General features: G+C 34.3%; 1 protein-coding gene and 1 long non-coding RNA gene across 4 annotated transcripts in view; one reads left to right on the top strand and one right to left on the bottom strand.

The window, feature by feature from the left end:
- LOC141391988 (uncharacterized) overlaps positions 1-26,501 on the top strand; it is a 281,949-nt gene that overhangs the window by 250,777 nt on the left and 4,671 nt on the right. For both annotated transcript variants that reach the window (XR_012409754.1, XM_073964815.1), the window contains exon 2: positions 5,136-5,271. Coding sequence is in view for 1 of the 2 variants with exons in the window: in XM_073964815.1 (XP_073820916.1) it covers positions 5,136-5,231 (96 nt within the window). In the remaining variant the exon portion in view is untranslated. The remainder of the gene's footprint in view (positions 1-5,135; positions 5,272-26,501) is intronic.
- The window catches only part of LOC141391989 (uncharacterized), a 265,489-nt gene that overhangs the window by 210,524 nt on the left and 28,464 nt on the right, over positions 1-26,501 (bottom strand). The window lies entirely within an intron of this gene.

Raw genomic sequence — 26,501 nt, forward strand, 5'->3', positions numbered from 1 at the left:
GTATTACCAAAACCTTCGCATTGATTCGGAAAATCCATAATCGTTAAGATAAATAAACCAAAAGTTCTTTTTGGCGGCAAATTTATACGCCAAATAAAAGGCCACGAAATTCTAAAAACCACTAAATACATAATTGATCTGTCCATAGATGAAGGTCTCAATTCACATGTGCTGAGGTTATATCTCTGTTGGCAAAGCTGTCTAGTACTTTTCTACTTGTTTTTTTTTTCACCTTCCTTCATAAACATTTTGATTGAGGAGATTTCAAGTACTAGGGAATTGAATTTTTCACAGAAAAATAACATTATATAACATTTATATTTGGTCAGTAGATCAAAGCCATTACTTTTAAATCCAATCACAATTTCCTCTTATGCCCAAAAAAGAAGTATACTTCCTCGAAAAAATAGCATATGTGGAAAACAACTTTTTTTCAATCTTCTTCAATCTTCTGTTTTATCTGTGTTTTGTTAGGTGTGTGTATGTGCGTCGCCCGTTTTTCCTTTTCCTTATCTTTGTAATGCTTTGAAATATGACCAACTAATATGAATTTATTGTGGTTTGAAAGTAGTCAGTAGGCAATGCTAATAGAGCCATAAATTGTGGCCCACAAATTCGCATTGTCACAAGTGGACGACGACGACACTACGGGCATTACGTTGGGTTTTGTCTTTGACAAATTGTTGACAATCAAATGTGTAACAAATAAATTGCTCAATTCTAACAAAGATTAACAATTCGAATTGAAAAGATTTCTGTTGCAGGTTTCTAAAATACGCCTAGGATCCATTGGTTGAGAATTGAAGGAAAAAAATAATAGTAATTTTGAAAAATTATTTAAAGAATATCGATAGTTAGTGCGATTTTATTAGACTTTGATACATATGTGCATGGATAGAGATGGTATTTACCGGGTATTTACCCGGTTAAAGGGTACCCCAAATGTTGGGTAAAAACTCTTTAACTGCCGAACCACTTGACTTTGGCTGACAAAATTTGGCTCAAATCTTTCTTATGTCAAAATAACTTCTGGTACTGAACATGGGGTCTCTGGGTCAATGTTTTGATATAGCCCCCATATAACCGTACCTCCCGATTTAAGGTATTTTTCATCTATTAGCCACATTTTACAAACATACTGACTGTAATTTGGTACAGTGAGTTCCCAATGTACATAAAATAACCTTGCAAAAAATTTTTCGATGTAGGTCCACGTTTTCTTGTAGCCCCAATATGGGTTTCTGAATCGGGAGGTACGGCCATATCAAAACGTGGACCCAGGGACACCATTTTCAATACCTTTAATACTATTGACATAAGTAAGTTTTGAGCCAAATTTTGTCAGCCAAAGTCAAGTCGTTCAACAGATAAAGAGTTTTTACCCACGTTTGGGTAAATACTCGAAATCGGGGTACCCTTATATGGGGGCTATAAGAAAACGTTGACCTATGTTGACAAATGTTTGCAAGGACATTTTATACTTATTGGGGACTCACTGTGCCAAATTGGGGACTCACTGTGCCAATTACAATTTGGTTGTAAAATGTGGCTAATGGATGAAAAATACCTTAAATCGGGAGGTACGGCTATATGGGGGCTATACCAAAACATGGACCCAGGGACTCCATTTTCAATACCTTTAAAACTATTGATATAAAAAAGTTTTGAGCCAAATTGTGTCAGCCTACGTCAAGTGGTTCGACAGTTAAAGAGTTTTTACCCAACATTTGGGTAAATACTAAAATCGGGGTACCCTTATATGGGGGCTATTAGAAAACGTGGACCTATGTTGACAAATTTTTGCAAGGATATTTTCTACATATTGAGAACTCACTGTGCCAAATTTCAGCCAATATGATTGTACAATGAGGCTAATAAGTAAAAAATACCTTAAATCGGGAGGTACGGATATATGGGGGCTATATCAAAACATGAACCCAGAGACCCCATGTTCAGTACCAGAAGTTCTTTTGACATCAAAAAGATTTATGCCAAGTTTTGTCAGCCTACGTCAAATGGTTCGGCAGTTAAAGAGCTTTTACCCAACATTTGGGTAAATATTCGAAATCAGGGTACCCTTATATGGGGGCTACAAGAAAACGTGGAGCTATGTTGACAGATTTTCGCAAGGATATTTTCTACATATTGAGAACTCACTGTGCCAACTTTCAGCCAATATGATTGCACAATGAGGCTAATAGGTAAAAAATACCTTAAATCGGGAGGTACGGTTATATGGGGGCTATATCAAAACATGGACCCAGAGATCCCATTTTCAATGCTAGATATTCTCTTGATATAAGTAAGATTTGAGCCAAATTTTGTCAGCCTACGTCAAGTGGTTCCGCAGTTAATGAGTTTTTACCCAACACTTGGGTAAATACTCGGGTATTTACCCAAGTATTTACCCACTTGTTTAAAGTATTTCAAAACTATCCAATTTTAATCGATTTCATAACCTAAACCCAGAAATAGGGTCTAAGATGTTGTATTAGCGATTCAATATAGTAAATACCCAAATAAATACCCACAAATGGGTATTTACCCAATTTACCCAATTTACCGGGTATTTACCCATTGGGTATTTACCCACTTCCATATCTATGCATGGATTAGTTGTTTGAGCAAGGTTCTAATATATAAGAAGAGCTAAGCAGATGACCACTCACTTTCTATATTAATATAAAAAAAATATTTCAATAGACTTAGGTCAAGTTTCCAATTAGTTTCCAAAATTTATCTACTATGCATAGTTTAGATTTTCCTTTTGTATTATTTTAATTAAATCTCTAAATATCTCTCTGTGTTATACAAAATCCTTTAATATATATGTATGTTTGTTACTTTAAATCCCCATGTGAAATCTATTAAGTGTTCCATAAATTTCTAAAATACCACTTTCACACACAAACTACTTCCATGATTTTTACAATAATCCTACATTTTGATTATTGGAATGCTAAAAATGTTTACACAAAAGTCCAATTCCATATTACAACATCAGCTTTAGGTTATGACTTTATTGGGAAATAAGGAATTTATATAGCATTCCTCAAACATTGTGGCTACATATTGGGAAACACACGTTTTTGTTGTTGCGCCAATTCATGCACATAAATTTCGTAAATAACTTATTTTGTCATACAATACCAGTAGCTTCCAACATGTGATAGATGCCACATATCCTGGTATCAATGTCCTGAGTAGTTTTATGTCATCAACATTATCTTGTGGCTGCCAAATGGAATGATAAATGGAGCACTCAAAGCTCTTGATTATTTTTATGTACATGTTTTCCACCACAATACAATATATTTAAATAGAGTTGCCATTTTTGAGAGTATTATAAGTTGATTTTGGCTCAGAAGTTTGAATGTGTCGAGGAGCTGAATCGATATGGCTATATAACATCGGTGTCAATAACTGGAAAATGACATATGGAACACTTAAGCATGACACCAACGATATGTCCTTTGTTTTTATGGGCTACATAATTGAGATTCAAGCTAACTTTTTGTAAACAGGCAACACTGTATATATTAGGGTTATGACTTTTTTACAGCCTCATATCCCTGTGTAATAGCGTGATGAGTTTTGCCATAAGATTACATAAAATCATAATTATAAGGTGATTCGGTGAAAAAACCTCACGCACAAAATGATTTTAAAATTTGAATTTATCAAAATTATGGGCAATTTTTTGAAGTCACTGTAAGCAGATATACAATTGACATTAAACTTTAGAGTCACATGAGATAATTAAACTGACAAAACATTTATTTCTCACTAATTTTCTTCAATTCTGAGAATCGTAAAAATGTCGTAAACGCTTTTATTTAAAGATATATTTTTTTAATAAAAAATTTAAAATTTTTCAAAGTGGTTTGTGCATGATTATTATAGTTCTTAGTAGTCTTATATTTATTCATTCGTGCAACAAAAAATAATTTTTGAAAAAATTTTTTTTTCATTTCATACATTTTTTCAAAAAATTATATTTTTAAAATCGATTTGTGCGTTAAATTTTGTTATATTTCAATGGAATAAACGATAGCGTAGTGATTATTAGGCAAAAGTTCATTCATCCCTGCTACAGGAAATCAGTTTTGAGAAAAAATGTCAAAAAGTCATAACCCTATTAACAATTTAATAAATTACATTTTGGGGAAGGCTAACGAAACTTTCGTTGTTTGCTGCATAGCTTACTAATCATAAAATGATTTTCGACACCAATACTACTTGGGTTCGGTTGCTCTCGTTGTTGTTGTATTTGCCGTAAAGCCAAACAAAGCATAAAAATGTCTTATTGCCGAAAGCTGTCAAATAGACAAACAAGCTGTCGCCTTCTCAGATGTATGGCAATATGCCTCATGGCTACGTAAATTTCAGCCAAACAACGCCATAACAATCACAGACCATTAAATGAATTTTACCACCTGTCCGGCTGTGTGTGTCTGACCATTTGCCTAGGCTGTTGTGGTGTTGTTATATCATTCACATAAGAAGAAATCGAAAAAATATCCTGTTGAAATGACAAATGTACCAGTAGAAAAGACAGCCAGTTTGGTCGTAGATTTTTTATATGTACCTCAGAGGTATTTTACCATAACAAAGACATTTTGGTTGTTGTTGCTGTTTGATGACAATAGACCAAGTCATGTGAAATCCGAAATTGAAAAAAGGCTCACAATTTGTTATATTTCATTTGGCAGGAATTTGTTCAAATGCACAGTATTTCAAAACCAATAAATTCCCATTAGCCACAAAGTAATCCCTACCAGAGATCATTTGTAATATTGGGGAGGTCTGTGGACTATAAAAGAAACAAAAATGAAATACTAGGCGAAATATCATTGGACCACAACTAAGCCAAATGAAATCGAAACATGCCAATGATTGCGGACAAAAGTAAAAGGTGTTAAGGAAGTTATGACAGACACATATGCTAATGCGGCAATATAAACCAATCCATCACATACACGTGCACATACATAAGAAGCTTTAAAATACTTTAAGTTAAAGTTTCATGATCTGTTGCATGAAATGTTTTGTTTTTTTTTTTCAGGGAAAATTTTTTGATTTGAAATTAAATTAAAATTGTTTCTCTTTTCTTTTTTCTTCGTTTTATTCTTTAGGACGATTCGGATAACATCTATTCACGTTATTACGTGCCGGGTACAGTGACCCGCAAAAAGGAGGAAGAATTAGCTTCACCCACATCTGTATTGTAGTCTAGGCGACAATATGCTTTGCAGCAAAGACAAAATAAAGGTAAGTTGAAAGAAATTCAAGTAAAAATTTTTATTGGATTTGCAATAGTTTTAATTAAAAGTTTTGAAGTTGACACATATGTACAACCAATAGCACCGCAACTTACACGCAAAATGCCTGGCGTGAATACCCAGGCTGGAAAACATCAAATATTGTCAACATTGCCAAAAATAAACAAATATATCCGAAGGGACAAGGGAGACTTCACTCATATCTCATAACTCAATGATATTTGCCCTACTCGTAACAGCAAAAGCCAGTGTGTTTTAAGAAAACACTTGAAGACACAACACTAAAGAAATTTCACCAACATTGCACTGCTGGGTAAAAACCTCTCAGCATAATATTAGCTTATATTTGCTGAGTATTTGTCAGTTATGAAAAAAATTCAGTACATGTCTCTAGTCTTCTGCTCTACTCCAATAACCAACACCACGTTTGAAATTGTACTCCTTTATTTCAGAGATAATCAATAAGCCACTTGCCTTCATAAGCCACTTAAGCACCCACAAGTGTTTTTCTTCATGCTTTTCTTGCACTGAAGTATTTTTCAACCATTACAAAAACATTTTCGACGCATCAGAGTAAAATAAGTATCCATCGTAGTTTGCAATTGCAAGATCGCAAGTGCTATATAGTCATCGAAGATAGTTGGCAAGTGACTCAACAAATGGAAGCACACACAGCACTACAAACATTTTCCTTACAAGCCACTTTTAGATCTTTGCTCTCAATTTCTCGGAGAGCATACGACAATCGGTTGAATTACAAGGGTTGAAAACAACACTTATGCTCTGTTTCATTAAGACGATTCGACTTCAAATTCGTCATGGAAGGTTTTTTTGTGAAGTTTTTCGTATTCTAAAACTACAATGTTCATAAATGAGAAAAAGCAATAAACCAAAAAAAAAAAAATGTCCGGAGCACTTTTTAAATAAATCGTGATTCGAGTTGTAATTTTTAAGGGTTTTTGCGGATTCTTAAACTACAATGTTCATAGATGAGAAAAATCAATAAACAAAAAAAAAAAAAATCGGCTGATTAGCATTTCTCTGCTTTATATACAAAATAAACAAATGTTTTTCAGGATCATCTAAAGTCGTATTTTAAGGTTTTTTTTTAGGTTTTCATGATTTTGCTTGGAAACGGCAAGTCCTATCGAAATGGGATTAGAGAAAATATTGTAGCTGTGTAAACTTCCCAGGTGTAAGCGGTTTTTATTTAAAGTTAGTTATGGCGCAACGTACATGACATTGTATTATATAAGTATACGATACAGTCAGTGCATTGTCCATATATGAACTTCTATATCTCAAAAACGGTTAAACCTACGAAAATCTTGTACTTATAGAGAAGGAGTGAACCGATATGGCTTATCTTCGAACTTAAACTAAGCTTGGACCAAATATTACGAAGGCCAAATTTTGAATCGAATCGGCAGATCACACGGTATCATAGGGGGTTTTTTTTGAACCTTTCAGGATATTTTCTCAGGAAGTATGGTTTTGCCCCTAATGAAACTTGAACCGCCGATGGGGGGCTGTGAATACAAGATGCACAACAACAAAAATCAAAGCGATTCGAGAGCAGGTCCTAAACTGAACTTATCCGAAATTTTGTGTGGGAGGTACCCGATTGAGTCCATATTGGAACCGCATCTAAGTCTGGTAGAAATTTCACGATGTGCAAAGTATGGACCAAATCGGTTACCTCTTCAAGAGTTATCATGCCCATAAATTTTCCGAATATTTTGGAACTTTGTGGGGGAGGTACCGGAAGGAGTGGACCGATATAGCTCATCTTCGAACTTAAACTAAGTTTGGACAAAATATTAAGAAAGCCAAAATTTGAACCGAATCGGTTGATCCGTTCGAGAGTTATCGTGCGCACCAGCCAGCCAGACAGACGGACGGACATTGCTAAATCAACTCCAAATTGTCTGAAACACATTTCGTCCAAACATACTTGGGGTCTAAAACCATTATTTCGATGAGGCACATTTTGCCTGTATGAAAGTGTATATGAGGAAAAGTCAAAATTTTTTAGTTTCCATGAAGCCAAGGTTTGCACTATTATAATACGCGAACTATTGTAGTTTACCAGTAACTGTGACTATTGCTGGATTAATTAAGATGTTTTTGTACAAAGCTCAAAAATTTAGCAAAAAAATTTAATTTACGTGGTAGTTACGACCGCGTAAAGGAAAAACCATAGGTAAAAACACGTTGAATCTTAACAGGTTTTTTACATTGCTATTCGATTTCTGATTAAACCATTCAAATGACGGACATCTGTCCAAAGTAAAAGTTGGAGAATACAAAATGAAGATTACACTTCTAATGTATCACTTTCCAAAATTTCCACTGCATCCACCTTTTATGGATGCTGACATTTTGAAGCCGGATTTCAGGTGTTTTTTGTATTTTTTATGTAACTGGGACGCGCATTCGGATATTTCGAAAAACCAATTATAGGATTAAAGAACTCGCGATTTCGCATAATCTGATATGTATATTGAGTATGTAGCCCACACAGCAGCAGAGTAATCTACTGCCAAAGGCCAAAATTTAGTGCGATATTTTTTCTAAAAAACCTATTTTTTGGGTACAGTATTTACAATATCGTTTTGAGTGTGCTGGTACCCCGCGATATTTTAGTTTTTCGACGATCCGGATCATATGAATCACAGATCGTAAAAACCCATCTACTAGAACGGCGGAAATGGCTACTGCAAAAATTGAAAAATTTGCGAAAAATGTTTTTCAAAATATCGCTAACTAATTCGCGTTTTATGTGGATCGTTTCCATTTCAATGAAGAAAGTGAATCAACACTCGCGTTTGTGTGAAAACAGCGGTTTGAAAAATTTAGTGGCATGGGAGCTGTATCCGATTTATCCAAAAAATACTGTGTGATGCTACATCCACGGTTCTTGATGGATTTTATTGAAATATGTTTAGATCGATGTATTTTTTCACGGTTGATAGTGAAATCGGATGCGCATAAAAAGTGTATGCACTTTGTGCAAAATATAAGCGTTATACAGTTTGTTGCACACTAAACTGCAGACGATGCTACATCTTAGCGGCCAAAGTAAATCCTGGCAAATGTGTACAAATTAAAAGAGAAGAATTTGCTGTATTGGTAAACCGCATGCGCATCAAGTGATTTTGAGTATTTCGCGATTTACACGCATTTCAAAATGAACATTACCCGATACAATTTTATTTCAAGATTATACCCCATTTAAAGGAACCCAACATTTATTTGAAAGATATCCATATCTTCTGCTATATGTTAGCGTGTTTTCGAGAAGTGATTAGAATAAAAAAATGTGATTTATTGCGTGGAATTTAACTAAAATAGAAGAAAAACTCCGACCTATTTTTCTTAAATTTTGTTCAACTAACTCACAAAATAAATTTTAATAAATATTTTCTCTTACAAAAATTTTATAAATTTCCTCAATATATTTTTTGTTTTTTGCTATAATATGCAAACCGATAAACGGATTTGTATAGTTTTGGTTTCATTTGAATCTTCGCGATGTTTAGATTACGTACATATTTTTTATATATTTTTCAGATGCATAAACAGCTTGAATTTTATTAGAACAAGTTGTAAACTACCAATTGTTTTGAATGCTTTCCTAATTTCCGCGAAAGTTTACAACTTTTTCACTAAAGTTATGGGACCTCAGTAACCATATAGTATGTAGGGAGCCCCTAATTAAGAGAGTTTCTCAATATAATGATTAGAGTCTTTTAAAGATTTTTTTCTTTTTATCAGAATTGAAACCGCCATAACTTTTGCGCGCAACAACCAAAATTAGTATCTCTAACAGATTTAAGAATGGGATTTTTTTCCCAATGTATGTACCAAAAATCATTCATGTAGCTTAAAAAAAAATTTTTAATTTTTTTTTTTATGGAAAACTAAAAAATTTTGTCTTTTCTTCATATACCCTTTCTAGCCTAAAGGCTGAGGGTATAAAAACTGGCCATTAATGTGCGATGAGCACAAAAATAAAACAGAAAATATTATTAAGCACACAAAACTACTTGGCAGAGCATATCTAAAAATATACATTTTAGGATAACGTATTTGTTGAGTGTCTAGCCACATTTACACTTTATTTTTTTTTTTTTAAGGTGGCAAGTCACACTTACACTTGTTTATTAGAGTGACAAGTGGCTCATGAGTGTCGAAATAAGTGATATTTATATTGTACATTTCTCTGCTTTATTTTCAAAATAAAAAAAATGTTTTTCACGATCATCTCAAAAGATCGCATTGTCAAAGATCGCGCTACCTTCAGACATTTTAGGAAGGATTTTTCAAGTATCTCCAACATATTCTGAATACTTTTCGCAAAGCAGATTTATTTTTTAAGGCGGTTCCCAAATAAACGAATGGAACTAGCTGGGGTCATGAGGCCGGCTAGACTTCATACATTTCTGACGAGGTTCAGGCCCACGACGACTTTTAAACGAGATGTCGGTCAACTTATCCTTGTTTTGTATCCCACGATGGCCTTTGAACGAGTTATCGGTCACTTTATGCTTATCTTCTGGCCCACGACGGCTCTTGAACGATATCTCTATTATTTTATTCTGTTGTTCTTATCCATGACTGCTTTTAAACGAGATATCGATCACTTTGTTCCTATGTCCTGGCCTACGATGGCTCTTGAATAAGATATTGATTACTTTATTCTGGCCAACGACGGCTTTTAAATGGAGTATCGGTCACTTTTTCTTTTATTTGGGCACACGGCAAGAAAAAACATCATAATATGATTTCAACTTTACTTTATATCAATGAAAATAAATTAAACATTTTCACCACTATTTGTTCGTTATGAGAGCATAAGGGAAATTGTTTCACGAAATTAATTAAATGCCTTCATAATATGAATGAAATATTACGTTATAATAATGAAATTCGTTATTGCGTGTGAACCAACGTGGAGCTTCATTGAATTAATAAGAAAACTTCATTGAGTTTTTTTATTTGAGAATTTTGCTAATTGAGGCGTAGATCATTTTTAATATTAATTTTTAATTAATTTTTCGTTAGAAACGAGCTTAATGACCAATGATGCGAGTGAAAAAGAAAACTTAATGAAATAGTTCATTAATGCAATAAAACTATTTATGAAATACTTACACTGATGTAAAGGTTTTATCAAACGCTTACATTAATAATATGAATAAATTCTCTCATACTCACTTAATGAACAAAAAATTAAATTAATGACCAATAATGTTACGGAATTATGTTTAACTGAATCCTGTGTAGACGTTGTTTTTTCCCTATACGATTTGTACCAAATAAAATGTGGGTTCGTATATATTGCGGTTCAACAGTGCTTTATTGACTTTAACTTACGTTTTCGTACACGACTTTACTGTACTAAGTACATAGCATAACTCTATTAAGCATCCAGCTTCAACCTACTTCTTGTACAACGGTCTTAGTTCGAGGGTACATTTTGAATTGTATTTATACTCGCTCGCTGAAGCACAGCCTGTTGTAGAATCCGCAATCAAGGATATTCTGCAATGGTCAAGCGAAATGCCAATCGACTAGCAAATACACATTTGAAAAAATGGGGAAGGTGTAATAAATACGAGAGAGTAGAAGGGGTAATTATCAATGACGTCACGATGTAGGAAAAAAATTCAACTAAACTGAATGATAAAAACAACAAGTAAAAGAGTATCAGTCGGCTTTGCCGACAGAGATATACCCTCAGCATGTGTATATTGAACAATTTTTTCCCAAAATACGCATGTATTTAGAGGGTTTTAACAATTTTGTGCGTTTGAACCGACAAAAATGTTGATTAGGATTAAATATCAAAAGTTTTGCGGAGGAGATACTAAAAGGAATGGATCGACATTGACCGTTATGGAAGTGGATCTCCAGCCACAACATATGGTGCCATAGGGGGTTTTTACACTCTTCGGGCTGTTTGTTCAAGAAGTATGGACTTTCCCCTAAAAAAACTTTTACCATCGTAATTGAGGCAGCGAATGAAAGTTGCTTCAACAAAAATCAAAGTGTTTCGATATCAGGTCTTAAAGTGAACTTATCCGAAATTTTGTGTGGGAGGTACCGGATGGAGTAAACAAATATAGTCCATATTTTAACCTAATCTATATTTGGTAGATATATTAGGATGTGTAAAGTATAGACAAATTCGGCCACTCCCTTCAAGAGTTACTGTACGAACAATTTTTCCGAACATTTTTGAACTTTTGTGGGGGAGGTACCCGAAGGAGTGGACCGATATGGCTTATCTTCAAATTTAAACTATGTTTGGACAAAATATTACTAAGACCATATTTTGGACCGAATCGGCAGATCCGTACGAGAGTTATTTTGCGCTCCAACCGCCTCACACGGTGTCATAGGGGTTTTTTGCAACTTTCATGCTATTTTCTCAGGATGTATGGACTTGCCCCTGATGAAACTTGTACTGTCGTATGGAGGGCAGTGAGTACAAGCTGCTAAAACAAAAATCAAAGCGATTCGAGAGATGGCCCTAAACTGAACTTTTCCGAAATTTTGTGTGGGAGGCACCCGAAGGAGTGGACCTATTAAGACCATATTGAAGCTTCATATTACTCTGGTAGAAAGTTTTCGCGATACAAAGTATGATCCAAATCGGTCACTCCCTTCAAGAGTTATCGTGCGCACAAACTTTCCGAACTTTACGTTAAAGAAAACTTAATGAAATAGTTCATTAATGCAATAAAACTATTTATGAAATACTTACACTGATGTAAAGGTTTTATCAAACGCTTACATTATTAATATGAATAAATTCTCTCATACTCACTTAATGAACAAAAAATTAAATTAATGACCAATAATGTTACGGAATTATGTTTAACTGAATCTTGTGTAGACGTTGTTTTTTCCCTATACGATTTGTACCAAATAAAATGTGGGTTCGTATGATCCAAATCGGTCACTCCCTTCAAGAGTTATCGTGCGCACAAACTTTCCGAACATTTTCGAACTTTTGTGGGGGAGGTACCGGAAGGAGTGGACCGATGTAGCTCATCTTCGAAATTAAACTAAGTTTGGACAAAATATTGCGAAAGCCAAAATTTCAAATTGGTTCATCCGTTCGAGAGTTATCGTGCGCTCCAGCCAGCAGGACAGACAGACAGACAGACAGACGGACGGACATTGCTAGATCGACTCCAAATTGTTTGAAACACATTTGGTCCAAACATACTTGGGGTCTAAAACCATTATTTCGATGAGGCACATTTTCATCGTATCAAAGTGTATATACCCTCCTTAGCCTAAAGGCTGAGGGTATAAATATGAGGGAGAGAGTTGTTGTAAATTTGCTCCATACAAAAGTAAATGCCTAACGAAAATTTACCCTACAAATCAGATTTTTAAATTAACGTAAATTTAAATTTATTTAATTTAACTTAAATCCACCAATTACTTTAGTAATAATATGTTGAATTAATTTTATTGCAAATAGTTTTGTCCATGGGTATAAAACCTTTCATTATATTAATGCAACTTTTCATAGCACCAATGAAAATTAATCAATAAGAGCGGTTCAATAAAGAATATTTCATTCAGTTTTTGGGTCTAAGCCTCTGGTACCCAAGTACTAACATAGCGATGGACACTACTAACAGGATGGACACTATGTTGCTTGTTGCACTGATTCCATATTGAAAGTGGAGTTGTTCCATCAAGTTATTGGGTTAATTGATCAGAGTGTGATGTGAATTTTACGCTGTCCAGCAAATACACACATAAACAAATGGGACAGATGTAATAAATACGAGAGAGTAGAAGGTGTAATTATGACTGACGTCACGATGTAGAAGAATAATTCAACTAAAACTGAATGATAAAACCAAATATGAGGGAGGGAGTTGTTGTAAATTTTGTCCATAGGTACAAAACCTTTCATTATATTAATGCAACTTTTCATAGCATCAATGAAAAATAATCAATAAGAGCTGTTCAATAAAAAATATTTCATTCAGTTTTTGGGTCTAAGCCTCTGGTTCCCAAGTACTAACATAGTGTTTGGACAGGATGGACTCTATGTGCTTGTTGCACTGGTTCCATATTGAAAGTGGAGTTGTTCCATTGGGTTATTTTATCAGAGTGTGATGTGAATTTTATGCTGTCCTGCTTCCGTGTAATTTGTCAACGAATTTTATTCATTATAGCCAATCGAGGGCAAGCTTTTCCGGTGACGATAATGATTCGTGCCCATGTTCCTTTACATCCGTGCCCATGTTCAACACACTCCATGTGTGATTTCCCTCCATAACGACACGATTCATTTGTTTATTACAAGTGATGTTTTAAAATCAATTCTTAAAAAAAACACATTGTTATCATTTAACTAAAAGCTGAAACAATTTCAAATATCAACAAAATACATGCCATTATCATTGAATATTTTGAAATTTATCTCACTGTATGCAAAACTATCTCTTAAGTGGATTAGAATATCACTTTGTTTTTGGGAATATATCTTGGTTAAGAATGCACTACCTAAAAACGAACCATAAAAACTAAAGCATTTGGCCCCATAAAAAATGTTTGTCAGTGCCTTAGCATTGCACTGAAATGTCACAGCAAGTTTCGCGTTATTCGATCGAACGAGGAAAGAATGTCATTTTATTGGGATTTTCTTGTGTCTTTTTTCGTCGTGGTATTTGAAGCCATTGCTTTGCATTTTTTTCCTCGCTTCTTGTTGTTGGCTGGAAGGTGTTAAATTGTGATTTCTGGGTGTTTGGCTTCAATATGCAAACTTTGAGAATAAAGGCAGAAATAAAAAAATCTGTGCGCCAAAGAACGGTGAAAAAATTGAACACTAACAATGACAAGATGGTTTGGCATGCTTTCGACCTAAATTTTTTACTGCCAAAAAATAATTTGTTTACCGTTCGTTCAAACATGTTGACAGTTTTTGGGTTGCATGATGAAAAGGTGAAAAGAACAACAAGGAAAAACACAACTGTTATTGAATATAAGCTCACTGGATATTTACTGTTTCTGGTGGAGAGCATAAAGCATAACATGTTTATAAACAAATAAAATTTCAAGTTTAATCTATAACATAATATTTCATATGGAATTGTAAAGGTTACATGATTTTAACAGTCTTATTATATCTTGTTTTTGAGTAGTATTTTCTGGGTTTCGTATAATATCCAGTATATTATTGTTGGGGAAAAATGAGTTTGTAAATCTTTTTATATATTGGCAGTTAAATATATAGTGATTCATGTCAAAAATGTTAGATTTACAAAACTGACATTCCTTTTTATACCCTACACCACTATGTGGTAAGGGGTATTATGTGTTAGTGCATTTGTATGTAACATACAAAAGGAATCGAGATAGACCCATAGTTTCTTCTAGGGATATACATAGAATCACTTTCTGAGTCGATTTATGCATGTCCGTCCGTCCGTCCGTCCGTTCGCAACGTACAGGTCGCATTCGTTGACCGATTTCGCTGAAAATTGGGGAATACCATTTTTTTAGCCGTCGGAAGATCAAGTTCGAAGATGGGATATATCGGTCCACGTTTTGGTATAGCCCCCATATAACGGTACCCCCCGATTTGCGGTATTTTGACGTTTTTAGCTACATTTTCAGACCGATTTAGCTATAACTTGACATTTAGGGTTCTTATGTATCAATAAACTTATATAACAAAAGTTGTGGACATAGGTCCACGTTTTGGTATAGCCCCCATATAACGGTACCCCCCAATTTACGGTATTTTGAAGTTTTTAGCTACATTTTCAGACCGATGTAGGTATAATTTAACATTTAGGGTTCTTAAGTGTCAATAAACATGTATAACAAAACTTGTGGACATAGGTCCACGTTTTGGTATAGCCCCCATATAATGGTACCACCCGATTTGCGGTATTTTGACGTTTTTAGCTACATTTTCAGACCGATTTAGCTATAACTTGACATTTAGGGTTCTTATGTATCAATAAAGTTATATAACAAAAGTTGTGGACATAGGTCCCCGTTTTGGTATAGCCCCCATATAACTGTGCCCCCCGATTTACGGTGTTTTGATGTTTTTAGCTACATTTTTAGACCGATATTGCTATAATTTGACATTTAGGGTTCTCAAGTGTCAGTAAACTTATATAACAAAAGTTGTGGACATAGGTCCACGTTTTGGTATAGCCCCCATATAACGGTACCCTCCGATTTGCGGTATTTTGAAGTTTTTAGCTACATTTTCAGACCGATGTAGCTATAATTTAACATTTAGGGTTCTTAAGTGTCAATAAACTTATATAACAAAAGTTGTGGACATAGGTCCCCGTTTTGGTATAGCCCCCATATAACGGTGCCCCCCGATTTACGGTGTTTTGATGTTTTTAGCTACATTTTCAGACCGATATAGCTATAATTTGACATTTAGGGTTCTTAAGTGTCAATAAACTTATATAACAAAAGTTGTGGAAATAGGTCCACGTTTTGTTATAGCCCCCATATAACGGTACTCTCCGATTTGCGGTATTTTGACGTTTTTAGCTACATTTTCAGACCGATGTAGCTATAATTTGACATTTAGGGTTCTTAAATGTCAATAAACTTATATAACAAAAGTTGTGGACATAGGTCCACGTTTCGGTATACCCCCATATAACGGTACCCCCCGATTTACGGTATTTTGACAGTTTTAGCTACATTTTCAGAGCGATTTAGCTATAATTTGACATTTAAAATTCTTAAATGTCAATAAACTTATATGACAAAACTTGTGGACATAGGTCCAAGTTTTGGTATAGCCCCCATATAACGGTTCATTTAAGTTCATATTTTCTGTTAATGACATTTGAAGTTCCCACGTTATGTACCGATTTTCGATATTTTGCAGATTCTAGCTAAATTTTTTAACCGAATTAGGAGTTATTTGACATTAAAAGCTCCCATCAAAAACTGTCAACATAGGCCCATGTGTTATTATAACCCCTATATAACAGTACCTCCCAATCTCTAGCCCACCAAAAATTGTCAACATACATAGTTAGATATAGGCACCATAAAAAAGGGCCTCCCGAATGAAGCATAAATGTACATAAACATTATCTGACATTTTAACGTACCCACTTAAAGTTGGGGACAGGAATGAAAAGTAATTATTCCATTCTAGTTCAGAATATTTTATGGTGGAGGGTATGAAAAGTTCGGCCTGGCCGAACTTAATGCTTTTTTACTTGTTTATGTCTTTATTTATGACATTATTGTACTTTTCTTGGATATTGCGAAATTCCTGTACATAAATTTCTGCAGTTGTATTTTCCTTGTGATATTTACGAAGAGAAGTATCTATTAGAAATGAGTTTGATATCCAAAAAGGGGTTTTGTTAGTGGCACACCACGACTTTGAGGGATGCTAAACTTATCACAGTAATTTTTTATGCGTTTTAAAGCAGAATCGAATTTGAGAAACTTTTTTGTTTTAATTGATTGTTTTAGTAATTCGACAACTGGAGAATCAACATTTACCAATAATGTTTTCGAGAGTTTTGCTGTAGAGATTTCCCTATAGTTTTCTATTGTCATGAGGTTGGCTTCAAATAACACTGTGCAACACTGAAAATGCAAACAACTTCTAGTGTGCATTTTCTGAAAGTACATATTAAGACTACAAAACCCCTAGTTGGGTTTCGTGTTGTTAGATCGGGTTTGGATTTTATGGCCTCATCTATTCCGGGCTAAAACGACCCTTTTTTCAATTGATTCGTGCTTTATTTCAGAAACTAATAAGAATTTTACTGCGGTCTTCAACAATATTGTAGTCCTAAAGTAGTAGAAATTATATGTCAAACAGACGAATTACATAAAACCGCTATAGCGCATCAAAATTGATATAATATAGGAAAGATTACATAATTTCTGGAATTATGGTCAGTAACTGCCAAACTATTGAGAGATGAACCAAGTAGCCCTCAGCAAAAATGTTCCAAATAATATCCTCAGCAATTCTTCAGAACATTCTGAAACTGTAAAACACTTATTTCATGTTGTTTAGGCGGTATTTTATATCATACATTGTACAAAACCTATTTCAAACAACGTTCACACAGGCTGTTCATTCTCATATTTGAAATGTCAATGTACTTTTTATATATTTATCAAACTGTCGTTGAAAAATATGATAGAAACAACGCGATTGAGGAATTCTACAACAATGATATGTTCTGAAGAGTTGTGTATTACATTCAACAGAATATTTTCCCCAAAGATAACATTTAGAAAAATTTGACGGTTTCGGAGATACGCTGCGAAATATATACAAATCACGAAAATTTTAGATATATTATAAAATTTGAGGCCATAAATGAGGTTATTCGTGTTCATTATGTTTCCAAATACATTCTTCTTGTTCTTATCTACAAGTTTGCTGCGAATGTCATGGAAAGATTCGTATTGGTTTCAAAGATATAGCCACTATTTCCTTTAAAATGCCAATATTTAGCCATGTTTAGATAGGGCCATAAAATCCGAACCCGATCTAACAAAACAAAATCCAAAGAGGGTTTTTGTCTATTGTATCTGTACTTTCATAAAAACCGCATTTGATATTGTTTGCACAAAATTACATTGAAAATGTTGCACAGTGTAACATGTTATTTATTCTTGTTGTGCGATGGGCACCTAAAGCAATTCGCACAGCGGAGTTATAAATTGTTTTAATTCTGTTTAAATTGGAGTTTGCAGTATATCCATATAAAAAAATTCCGTAGTTTATTTTTGAGATAATTAGGGAAGAAATTATTGAAATTAGAGTAACTGTGTTACATTGAAACTTGTTATTGGATAAACATTTAATTACGTTAAGTTTACTTTGAAGAGAGATTAACAACTCGTCGATGTGCGAAATCCAATTGTATTTATTGTTTATTGTTATTCTTCTTCTTTATTTGCCTATTCGATTTTCGAATGTTGGCGACCAAAATGCAAATATAAGAATATTATTACAATAGTTTTATATTATAATACTTAAATTATTAAATATTGTTTATAATATCGGCAAAAGTCTCTCTGTTTCTGGCTTCGCTTAGCAGATTTATGACATCACGTATACCGGTCCATTCTTGGATGTTGTTGATCCATAGTAGTTGTTTCCTCCCTCTAGTAGGCCTTCCTTCAATGTTTACACGGATAATACTTTGCAGCAGTTTGTATTTCGGATTCCTCATAATGTGGCCCAAGTATGCCGTTTTCCGTCTCTTTATGTTGTTCAGCAGTTCTTTTTCTTTATGTAATCTTCTTAGAACCTCATTATTTGATATGAATTGTGTCCATGATATCTTTAAGATGCGGCGATATGTCCACATCTCAAATGCTTCCAGTTTTTTCATATCTACGGATTTTAAGGTCCATGTTTCCATGCCATATAATAGGACAGACCATACATATGTTTTCATATATCTTATTTTGGTTTTTAAGTTTACATTATGGCTTGTAAAAACTTTTTTATATTTAAAGAATGTGTCTCTGGCCATTTCAATCCTGCAGGCTATTTCTTTAGAAATGTCCCATTCGTCGTTGATTATCGCTCCAAGATATTTAAAACTTTGGACTCTTTCCACATTTATTTCATTAATTTTTAATGGGGCCGTATTAGCATATGTATGATGTTTACTGATGACCATGTATTTCGTTTTTTTGATGTTGATTTTAAGACCGTATTTTTCGCTGCAAGTGGTCAATCTGTTAACCAGTTCTTGAAGTGCTGTCATATTATCGGCTATGAGAGTGGTGTCATCGGCATACCTTACGTTGTTAATGAACGTTCCATTTACATATATTCCTTTCCGGACACCATTTATTGATTCTTGGAATATTCGTTCAGCGTATATGTTGAATAATAGAGGGGAAAGGACACAACCTTGTCTAACACCTCTGGAAATATTAATATTTTCGGTCAGTTCGCCATTGACGTTGACTTGCGCTGTTTGGTGCCAGTACAAATTTTTTATGCATTCAACCTCCTTCTCTTCTACTCCAATGGACAATAAAATCTCGATCATTTTGTCATGTTGGACCGTGTCAAATGCTTTTTCATAATCAATAAAGCATAGGAACACGTCTTTCTGCGAATTTCGGCATTTTTGAACTAACGCTTGTAAAGCGAATAGAGCTTCGCGGGTTCCCATCCCATCTTTAAACCCAAACTGGCTGGTCCCCATAGCCTTTTCACATTTCATGTAGATTCTGGAGTGAATGATCTTCAGAAATATTTTGAGTGCATGGCTCATTAGGCTAATTAGTCGGTAGTCATTACAGAATTTTGGACGACTTTTTTTAGGGATGGTTATAAAAGTTGATGTAAGCCAATCTTTGGGATATTTACCAGTTTCGTGAACGTAGTTAAAAAGTTTCGTAAGAAGGTTTACGTTATTACCATCAATTAACTTTAACAATTCTGAAGGAATCTCGTCAGGACCGCACGCTTTTTTATCTTTTAATGCCTTTATGGCTGTTTCAACCTCTGTTCTTGTGATAGGTATCCCGGATAATTGTTGGTCTACCCGTCTTTCATAGATTGACCGATTTTCGTCAGTAAAAATGGTTTTTATGTAATTGGTCCATATATTTTTCTGTTCAGTAGTATCCAAGACCGCTTGATTATTTTCATTATATAACACTTTTGGTATTCCTCTGTAGTATGTCCCAGCAGCTTCCTTAATTTTTTTGTGAAGATTGAAGTCGTCGTGTAATTGTTGCAGTCGCTCTATTTCCCTGCATTGGTCATTAAGGTATTCATTTTTGGCATGGCGTATATTAATTTGTATTTCCCTGTTTATTTCGTAGTACAATTCGTAATTCGTGTTTTTATATTTTCGCCGTTCTTCCATTAAGTCCAGTATCTGTTTTGTCATCCAATCTTTTTTTTGTGGTTTTCCTGTGTAGGAAAGATTGTTGTCAGCAATTGTTTTAATGACACATTTTATGGATTCCCAAATATTTTCTCCATCTTCACAGTTTACTGAGGTGAGTTCGTTGCTTAAAAGTTGCTTTACATTTGTTCGAACTGTTGGCTCCTCTAGTTTCTGTACATCAATCTTTTTCTTGTGGTTGGCCCGCTTAGCATGTGCAGAAAGTTTAATTCGTAATTTAGACATTAATAAGTTGTTATACCAAGAATTTTTAATTTATTTACAGAAGGTATTGTACCATTACTACAAATGAGGTCGGGGGAACAATTGCGTTTTCGGCAGATATGTAAATGTTTGCACTTTCCCAAAGAAAGTTGAGCACCAGAAAATTGACACCATCTATCGATTTCAGGCAAAATATTGCCCAGATTGACAGATGTGTGTTTCTTGTTACTTAGGGTTTTTAATATTACGAAATCATCTGCATATGAAACGAACTTGATTTCTTTGTGGGACTGTAGTATTTGAGTGAGTTTATTGTAAGAAATTAAGAATAAAACCACTGAAAGTGGGGAACCTTGGGGTATACCATTGTAAAGATTTCTGGTTTCTGAGAGATGAGAGTTGACTTTGACTTTTATTTTCCTGTTCATCATGTAGTTTCTTATATAGTTGAGTACCTTGGGGTCCATGCCCCATTCTTGAAGTTGACAAAGTATGGCATGTAATCCGATTTTTTCGAAAGCTTTTGAAAAATCGAGAGATATGATAGAAATATGTTTGTTGGTTTTCAGAGAGCTGTTTACATGATAATCCATGAAAATAAGGGGGTCAGCTATAGACTTGCCCTGTTTGAAACCAAATTGAAAGGGTGTAATGAGTTTGTTAGTGGTAATAAACCACCACAATCTTTTCGCAATAATTTTGTCCAAAATTTTCGAGCAACAAACATTTAATGATATGGGTCTATAAGAGTTCAAGGATGTCTTATCGGAATTAGGTTTAGGAATAGGGATAATTAGGCTATTCTTGTAAATCTGCGGAATGAATGTATTAAATATGTTGTTATAAAGTGACACCAAACGCATTTTACAATTCGGCCCTAGCTTCCGGATCATATCATAGTTTATCCTGTCAATACCTGGTGTTTTTCCTTTAAGTTGATTGAGAGCAACATTGAATTCTAAAGATGTTATGCGTTGTTCTATGGGATTAGCGTATTTGGTTGCAGCTAAAGATGTAGAACCAAATGCAAAGATTTTCTTAGAGGATTGGAATTCATCTGGAAAATGAATGTCTTGTGACGAATCAGACCAAGGATTGCAAAAAGCATTTGCAATATCTGACGGATTCGCGACTTTGTTACCATTAGCATCAGATATGCAATGTATAGTTGTTTTGAGCTTCGTTCCACAAAATCTGCGAATGTTGCTCCAGATTTTTCCTGTTGGACTCTGATTATTTATCTGGGATGTAAATTTGTCGACTGAAAGCTTTTTTGAAAGCTTTAGTTCTCTTCTATAGAGAGCATTAATTTTGCGGTATTTTACAAGATTATCATTCGTGATGTTCCTTCTAAAGATATTTAGAAGATAATTCCGTTGTCGTTTAAGGTCATCGAGTTTATTATTCCACCAAGGAACATCGCCTTTATTGGAAGTAATCTTGTGTTGTGGAATATATTCATTTGCAGATTGAAGAATAATTTTCTGTATGTTTGCGGTTTCTTTGTTTATATTATTACTGTGTGGTTTTATTGAACTTATTTGATCAGAAATTAATTTGAAATTATCCCAGTCTGATTTATTTGTGTTGAATAATGTTTTAGTTCTACACTCTCTATTATAATTGTTTCCTGAAAAAAGAGTAGTAATGATTGGAAAATGATCGCTCCCATATAGGTCACTTTCAATTTTCCAATCAGCATGCACAGATAGTATAGATGATATTAAAGTGAGGTCTATGTTGGTAAATTTTTTGTGTGTAGAGAAGTGTGTGGGAGAACCATCGTTTAATATCATCAAATTTGATTGTGTTATATATTTTGCAATTATTTTTCCTCTAGAATTATATGTTTTTGAGCCCCATAATGGGTGCCAACTGTTCATGTCTCCAGTTATCAGCATAGGATATGAGGAAGAAAAGAGATTTTCAAGGTCATTTAAATTAAAAGACCTTGATGGATTTAAGTAAGTAGAATAAAGATAGAATGATGTTTTAGTACCAACATTTTTCGCTTGTTTACCATCCAAAATTTGTATTGATTGTTGTTACCATTCTAAAGAAGTACCGAAGTTTTTTTTTATTTTGTTATTTGTTACGACAAGGCAAAACAGCCAAGAGGATGCCACTAAAGTTTTTTGTTTTTGTTTTATTTTCTTTTGTGAAGAGCAAGGGAGTTGAGGGACAAAACAAACAAATTTTGGGATGTTCTGTAAGTAGCAACTAATTGTTATTTTATTACCAGTTGTTGGCTGAAGAAAAAGTTTTTCAATTTTAATTGGAATTTACTTAATTAAACTAACTAAATGAGAAAATACAAGAGAGAATAAGTTGGTTATGCCCAGACAAAGGATATAAATGAGGCATACAATAAAATGCAACTGAATTCAATTAGAGTTGTTATTTGTGAATTGTTGTGAGAGTTGGGAAATAGTATTAATTAGATTCAAGAGATTGAATTTGTGTGTTTTATTGGTTCTTTAGTTGTATTAAATCTAGCAATATTATTGACTGCAGTAAATTTTATACCTTGTTACCAACAAAAACTGAAAACAAAGGAAAAAATAGTTGTTTTCTTAAAATATTCTCTAAGTTTTAGTTTGGCTTGAAGTCAGCAAATTAAAAACACTTTATTTTGTTTTTATACCCTCCACCATAGGATGGGGGTATATTAAGTTTGTCACTACGTTTGTAACTCGAAATAATCATTGTAGACCCCATAGACTATATATATATTCTTGATCAGCGTGTAATTCTACATCGATATAGCAATGTCCGTCCGTCTGTCCATCTGTGGAAATCACTCTAGCGTCCGAACGGATTGACGTTGGTGGATGAAATTTTGGGAAAACCTATTACTTGTACGTAGGACTTTTGGTTTGAAAGCGGGCTATGTAGGTCCACGCTTTCGAATAGCCCCCATACAAAATTACGCGTGACGCGTCGTCGTTTTAAGGAATGTTTAAGATATTTGTCCCATTTTACCACCGAATTGGTTGTAACTTTGTATTTTGTGTCTCCAGAGGCCAAAAAACATTCCTACCAAAGTTGGTTTATATAGGTCCACGTTTTCGTATAGCCCCCATATAACGCCCCATATAAAGTACGCGTCATTTTAATATAAGAAATATTTCTACCATAAAATGTTTATATAGGTCCACGTTTTGATATAGCCCCATAGGACGATATCTTCCGATTTTCGATATTTTGAAGGGTTTGGCCTCATTATCACACCGAGATGGCTGAAATTTGGTATTTAATCTTCGTTGGGGGTATAGAACTTTCCCCAAGAAATTTGTAGGTATAGGTCCACGCCATCATATAGGCCCCATAGAACGGTACCTTCCTATTTTCGGTATTTTGAAGGTTGTGGTCACATTAATCCACCGAAATGGCTGAAATTTGTGGTGGAGGGTATAAAAAGTTCGGCCCGACCGAACTTAACGCTTTTCCTAATTTTTAATATTATTTTTATTTTCCGATATTTCGGTAATCTCCGACAACCATCACCAGGGATTTAATCTTTAAAAAGAAAAAATTACATTTTTTACATAAAAACATTAACAAAAAATATTTTTATCACAATAATTTAATTTGTTTTATTTTGTAATCCCTAAAAATAACTCCCTCATATTTTAACAAATACTTTCCAACTAAAATTTTTGATGTTTTTCTATTAAGTTTCTGTAGATTTGCGCACAGTGGTCTGTGTCTGTCTTGCTATTCATACGATTTTCTGCCGGAACATTTATTATGTGGAGCATTTCTAGCATAAATTTTCGCTTGTAGTTATTTTCTTGCGTTAAAATGTCCACATTTTTGAGTTAGGAGTGTGCCATGTAAGAGCACAATGGACGGCAAGTGCGGTTTTTTGTTCCATAGGTCTGTTTTTTGCTTTCTGGTCCGAACAATTTTATGGATGTTATAAACAACAAAATACAAATATTTCCAATATAAAATATTTCTCTATGAGATTTGTTTTGATTAAATTAGCATGTTACATAGCGTGGAAAAACTATAGCTAGCCACATTCAATCATCTAGAAAAGCCTCTTTACTAGTAGACTGTATGTGTGTTTTTTGATAAGATTTGAATTTTTAGCACTCTCGAAATATTTTTCTTCCTTCTCTTTAGTGGGATTCTGTAACTCATTTTTGCTGTTATCGATAATTCTCGGTAAAATTAAAATGCTTATAATTTCGATTATTAACGAAATTTTTCGGTAAGTTAAAGATGAATAAAAAGTAGTCGCTAGGCTCTACCGACACAAACAGCGATGCCAAACTTTCTTTATGTTTTTAGTCATATTAATTTTACCGATTTTTGTCGGTAACAGCAAAAATGAGTTACAGTATCCCACTACTGGATTTCACACTCTGTCGTCAATGTCAGTTTGCAATTACATTATTAAACAAATTTGTGTCGTTTTTTTCTTTAATTACTTTTTTATCACACCGTTAATCTTAAATTCATTCTGGGGCATCCAATATAAATTTAAGTTTAAAACTGTGTCTTACCACTTCAATCAAGAGTTAACACATAAAAGTGCAACTCTCATCCACTTGAAGACTTCAATTGCACTTAAACTTCGTTGCTATGTTGGCAATGCAGCAGCAGCAATTCGATTTAATTTGATGCAGGCGGAATGCATTCGACAATCTATGGCGCAAAGACAAATACGCACTGCATTGCGAGGTTAGCATTTTTGGTATGTCAACCTTCGTTTGCATGAAATGCTGGGTGAAATTTTGTTCATAATGGTACGGGTGGGACTTAATAACAGTAATAACAACAAAACTCAAAGGTAGATATTTTATTGAACGGTTTGTTAAGTTGGCAGTTTTTGCTTACTTAAATGGCTTTTATTCTAAACAGAAACGTTTGTTCCATAAGCCGAATTTAGAATAGATTTTCAAACGCACCGATCTTCTACTTTATGTCTTCAATTTTGTTTAATTGAATTAATTGAGCTATCCAATTGTTGGACATCCATTCCTCAAGCCAACATCCAAGTTTTGTTAAACTTATGCATACTCCTTATCTGTATGCCGCACAGGCCTCGGTAAATTCCGGGGTTTCTTTACCTCCGCCCATGGTTCAGTATCCTCAGTGCGCTATCTCTATAAGTTACCACATTAGAGAGAGAATGTGCTGCACCGCACTCTTAGTCTGGTGTTTTATACTCTGGTCAAAATGTCGGCCTTCATTCCTACACTTGAACTTGCTCTCTGCTGCTCTTTCTTTTTTTCTGCAAATATGCTTTTCCTCTGTCCTCTTCGATATTTTTATACACTTCACCTTAGTATTGAAATCATCATTTGAGACCCTATAAAGTAAATATAGTTTCGATCATGATAAAATTCTGTGTCGACCTAGGCATGTCCGTCTGTTGTAATCGGCCTAGCGTCCAAAATAATTGAGCTATATTTTTGCACGCGATTCTCTTTTTTCCAAGTTCAAAGATGGACGATTTGCGGGTTTAGGCACATGTTTTGACTGAACTAGCCGCAATATGACATTTGATGTTCCCCGAAGTCACGAAACTTCTCCACCAAAACTTATCAACATATCGCTCGTTTACTCAAAAAGTGGCATAACCCAAAAAAAATGCGTTTTCTGAGTTAGCAATGTCTATTTTTTCTACGAGTTCTCCTTTATCTTAGCTTAAATCTACTAGATGTCTAAAATCGGGAAGTACCACTATGTCGGGGCTATACCAAAACATTGACATATCGCTCATTTACTCAAAGAGTGACACATTTCAAAAAATACAGTTTCGAGAAAAACGCGTTTTAAGTTTGAGATTCAAATTTGACTTCCCAACTTAAAAATATTATTACAAAAGAAATAGAATAACCACTTGGACCATATTTTGCAAACAGCTAGCCAGATATCAGTGCTAAATTTCTGTGCATGATTTGAAGTGTTTTAGTGTTTCATAAACTGAAAAATCTGAGCTGTATGTGAGCTGTAACTCGATGAGTTTTAGAGATATCAGCATGAAAATTTGACACAAGATAAAGGAGAACTCGTAGAAAAAATAGAAATTTGTATAGCCCCCATATAAGGGCTGTTGTCA

Source organism: Musca autumnalis, unplaced genomic scaffold, assembly GCF_047663935.1.
Source record: "Musca autumnalis isolate F117 unplaced genomic scaffold, ASM4766393v1 scaffold_2, whole genome shotgun sequence".
Taxonomy (NCBI): Eukaryota; Metazoa; Arthropoda; class Insecta; order Diptera; family Muscidae; genus Musca; species Musca autumnalis.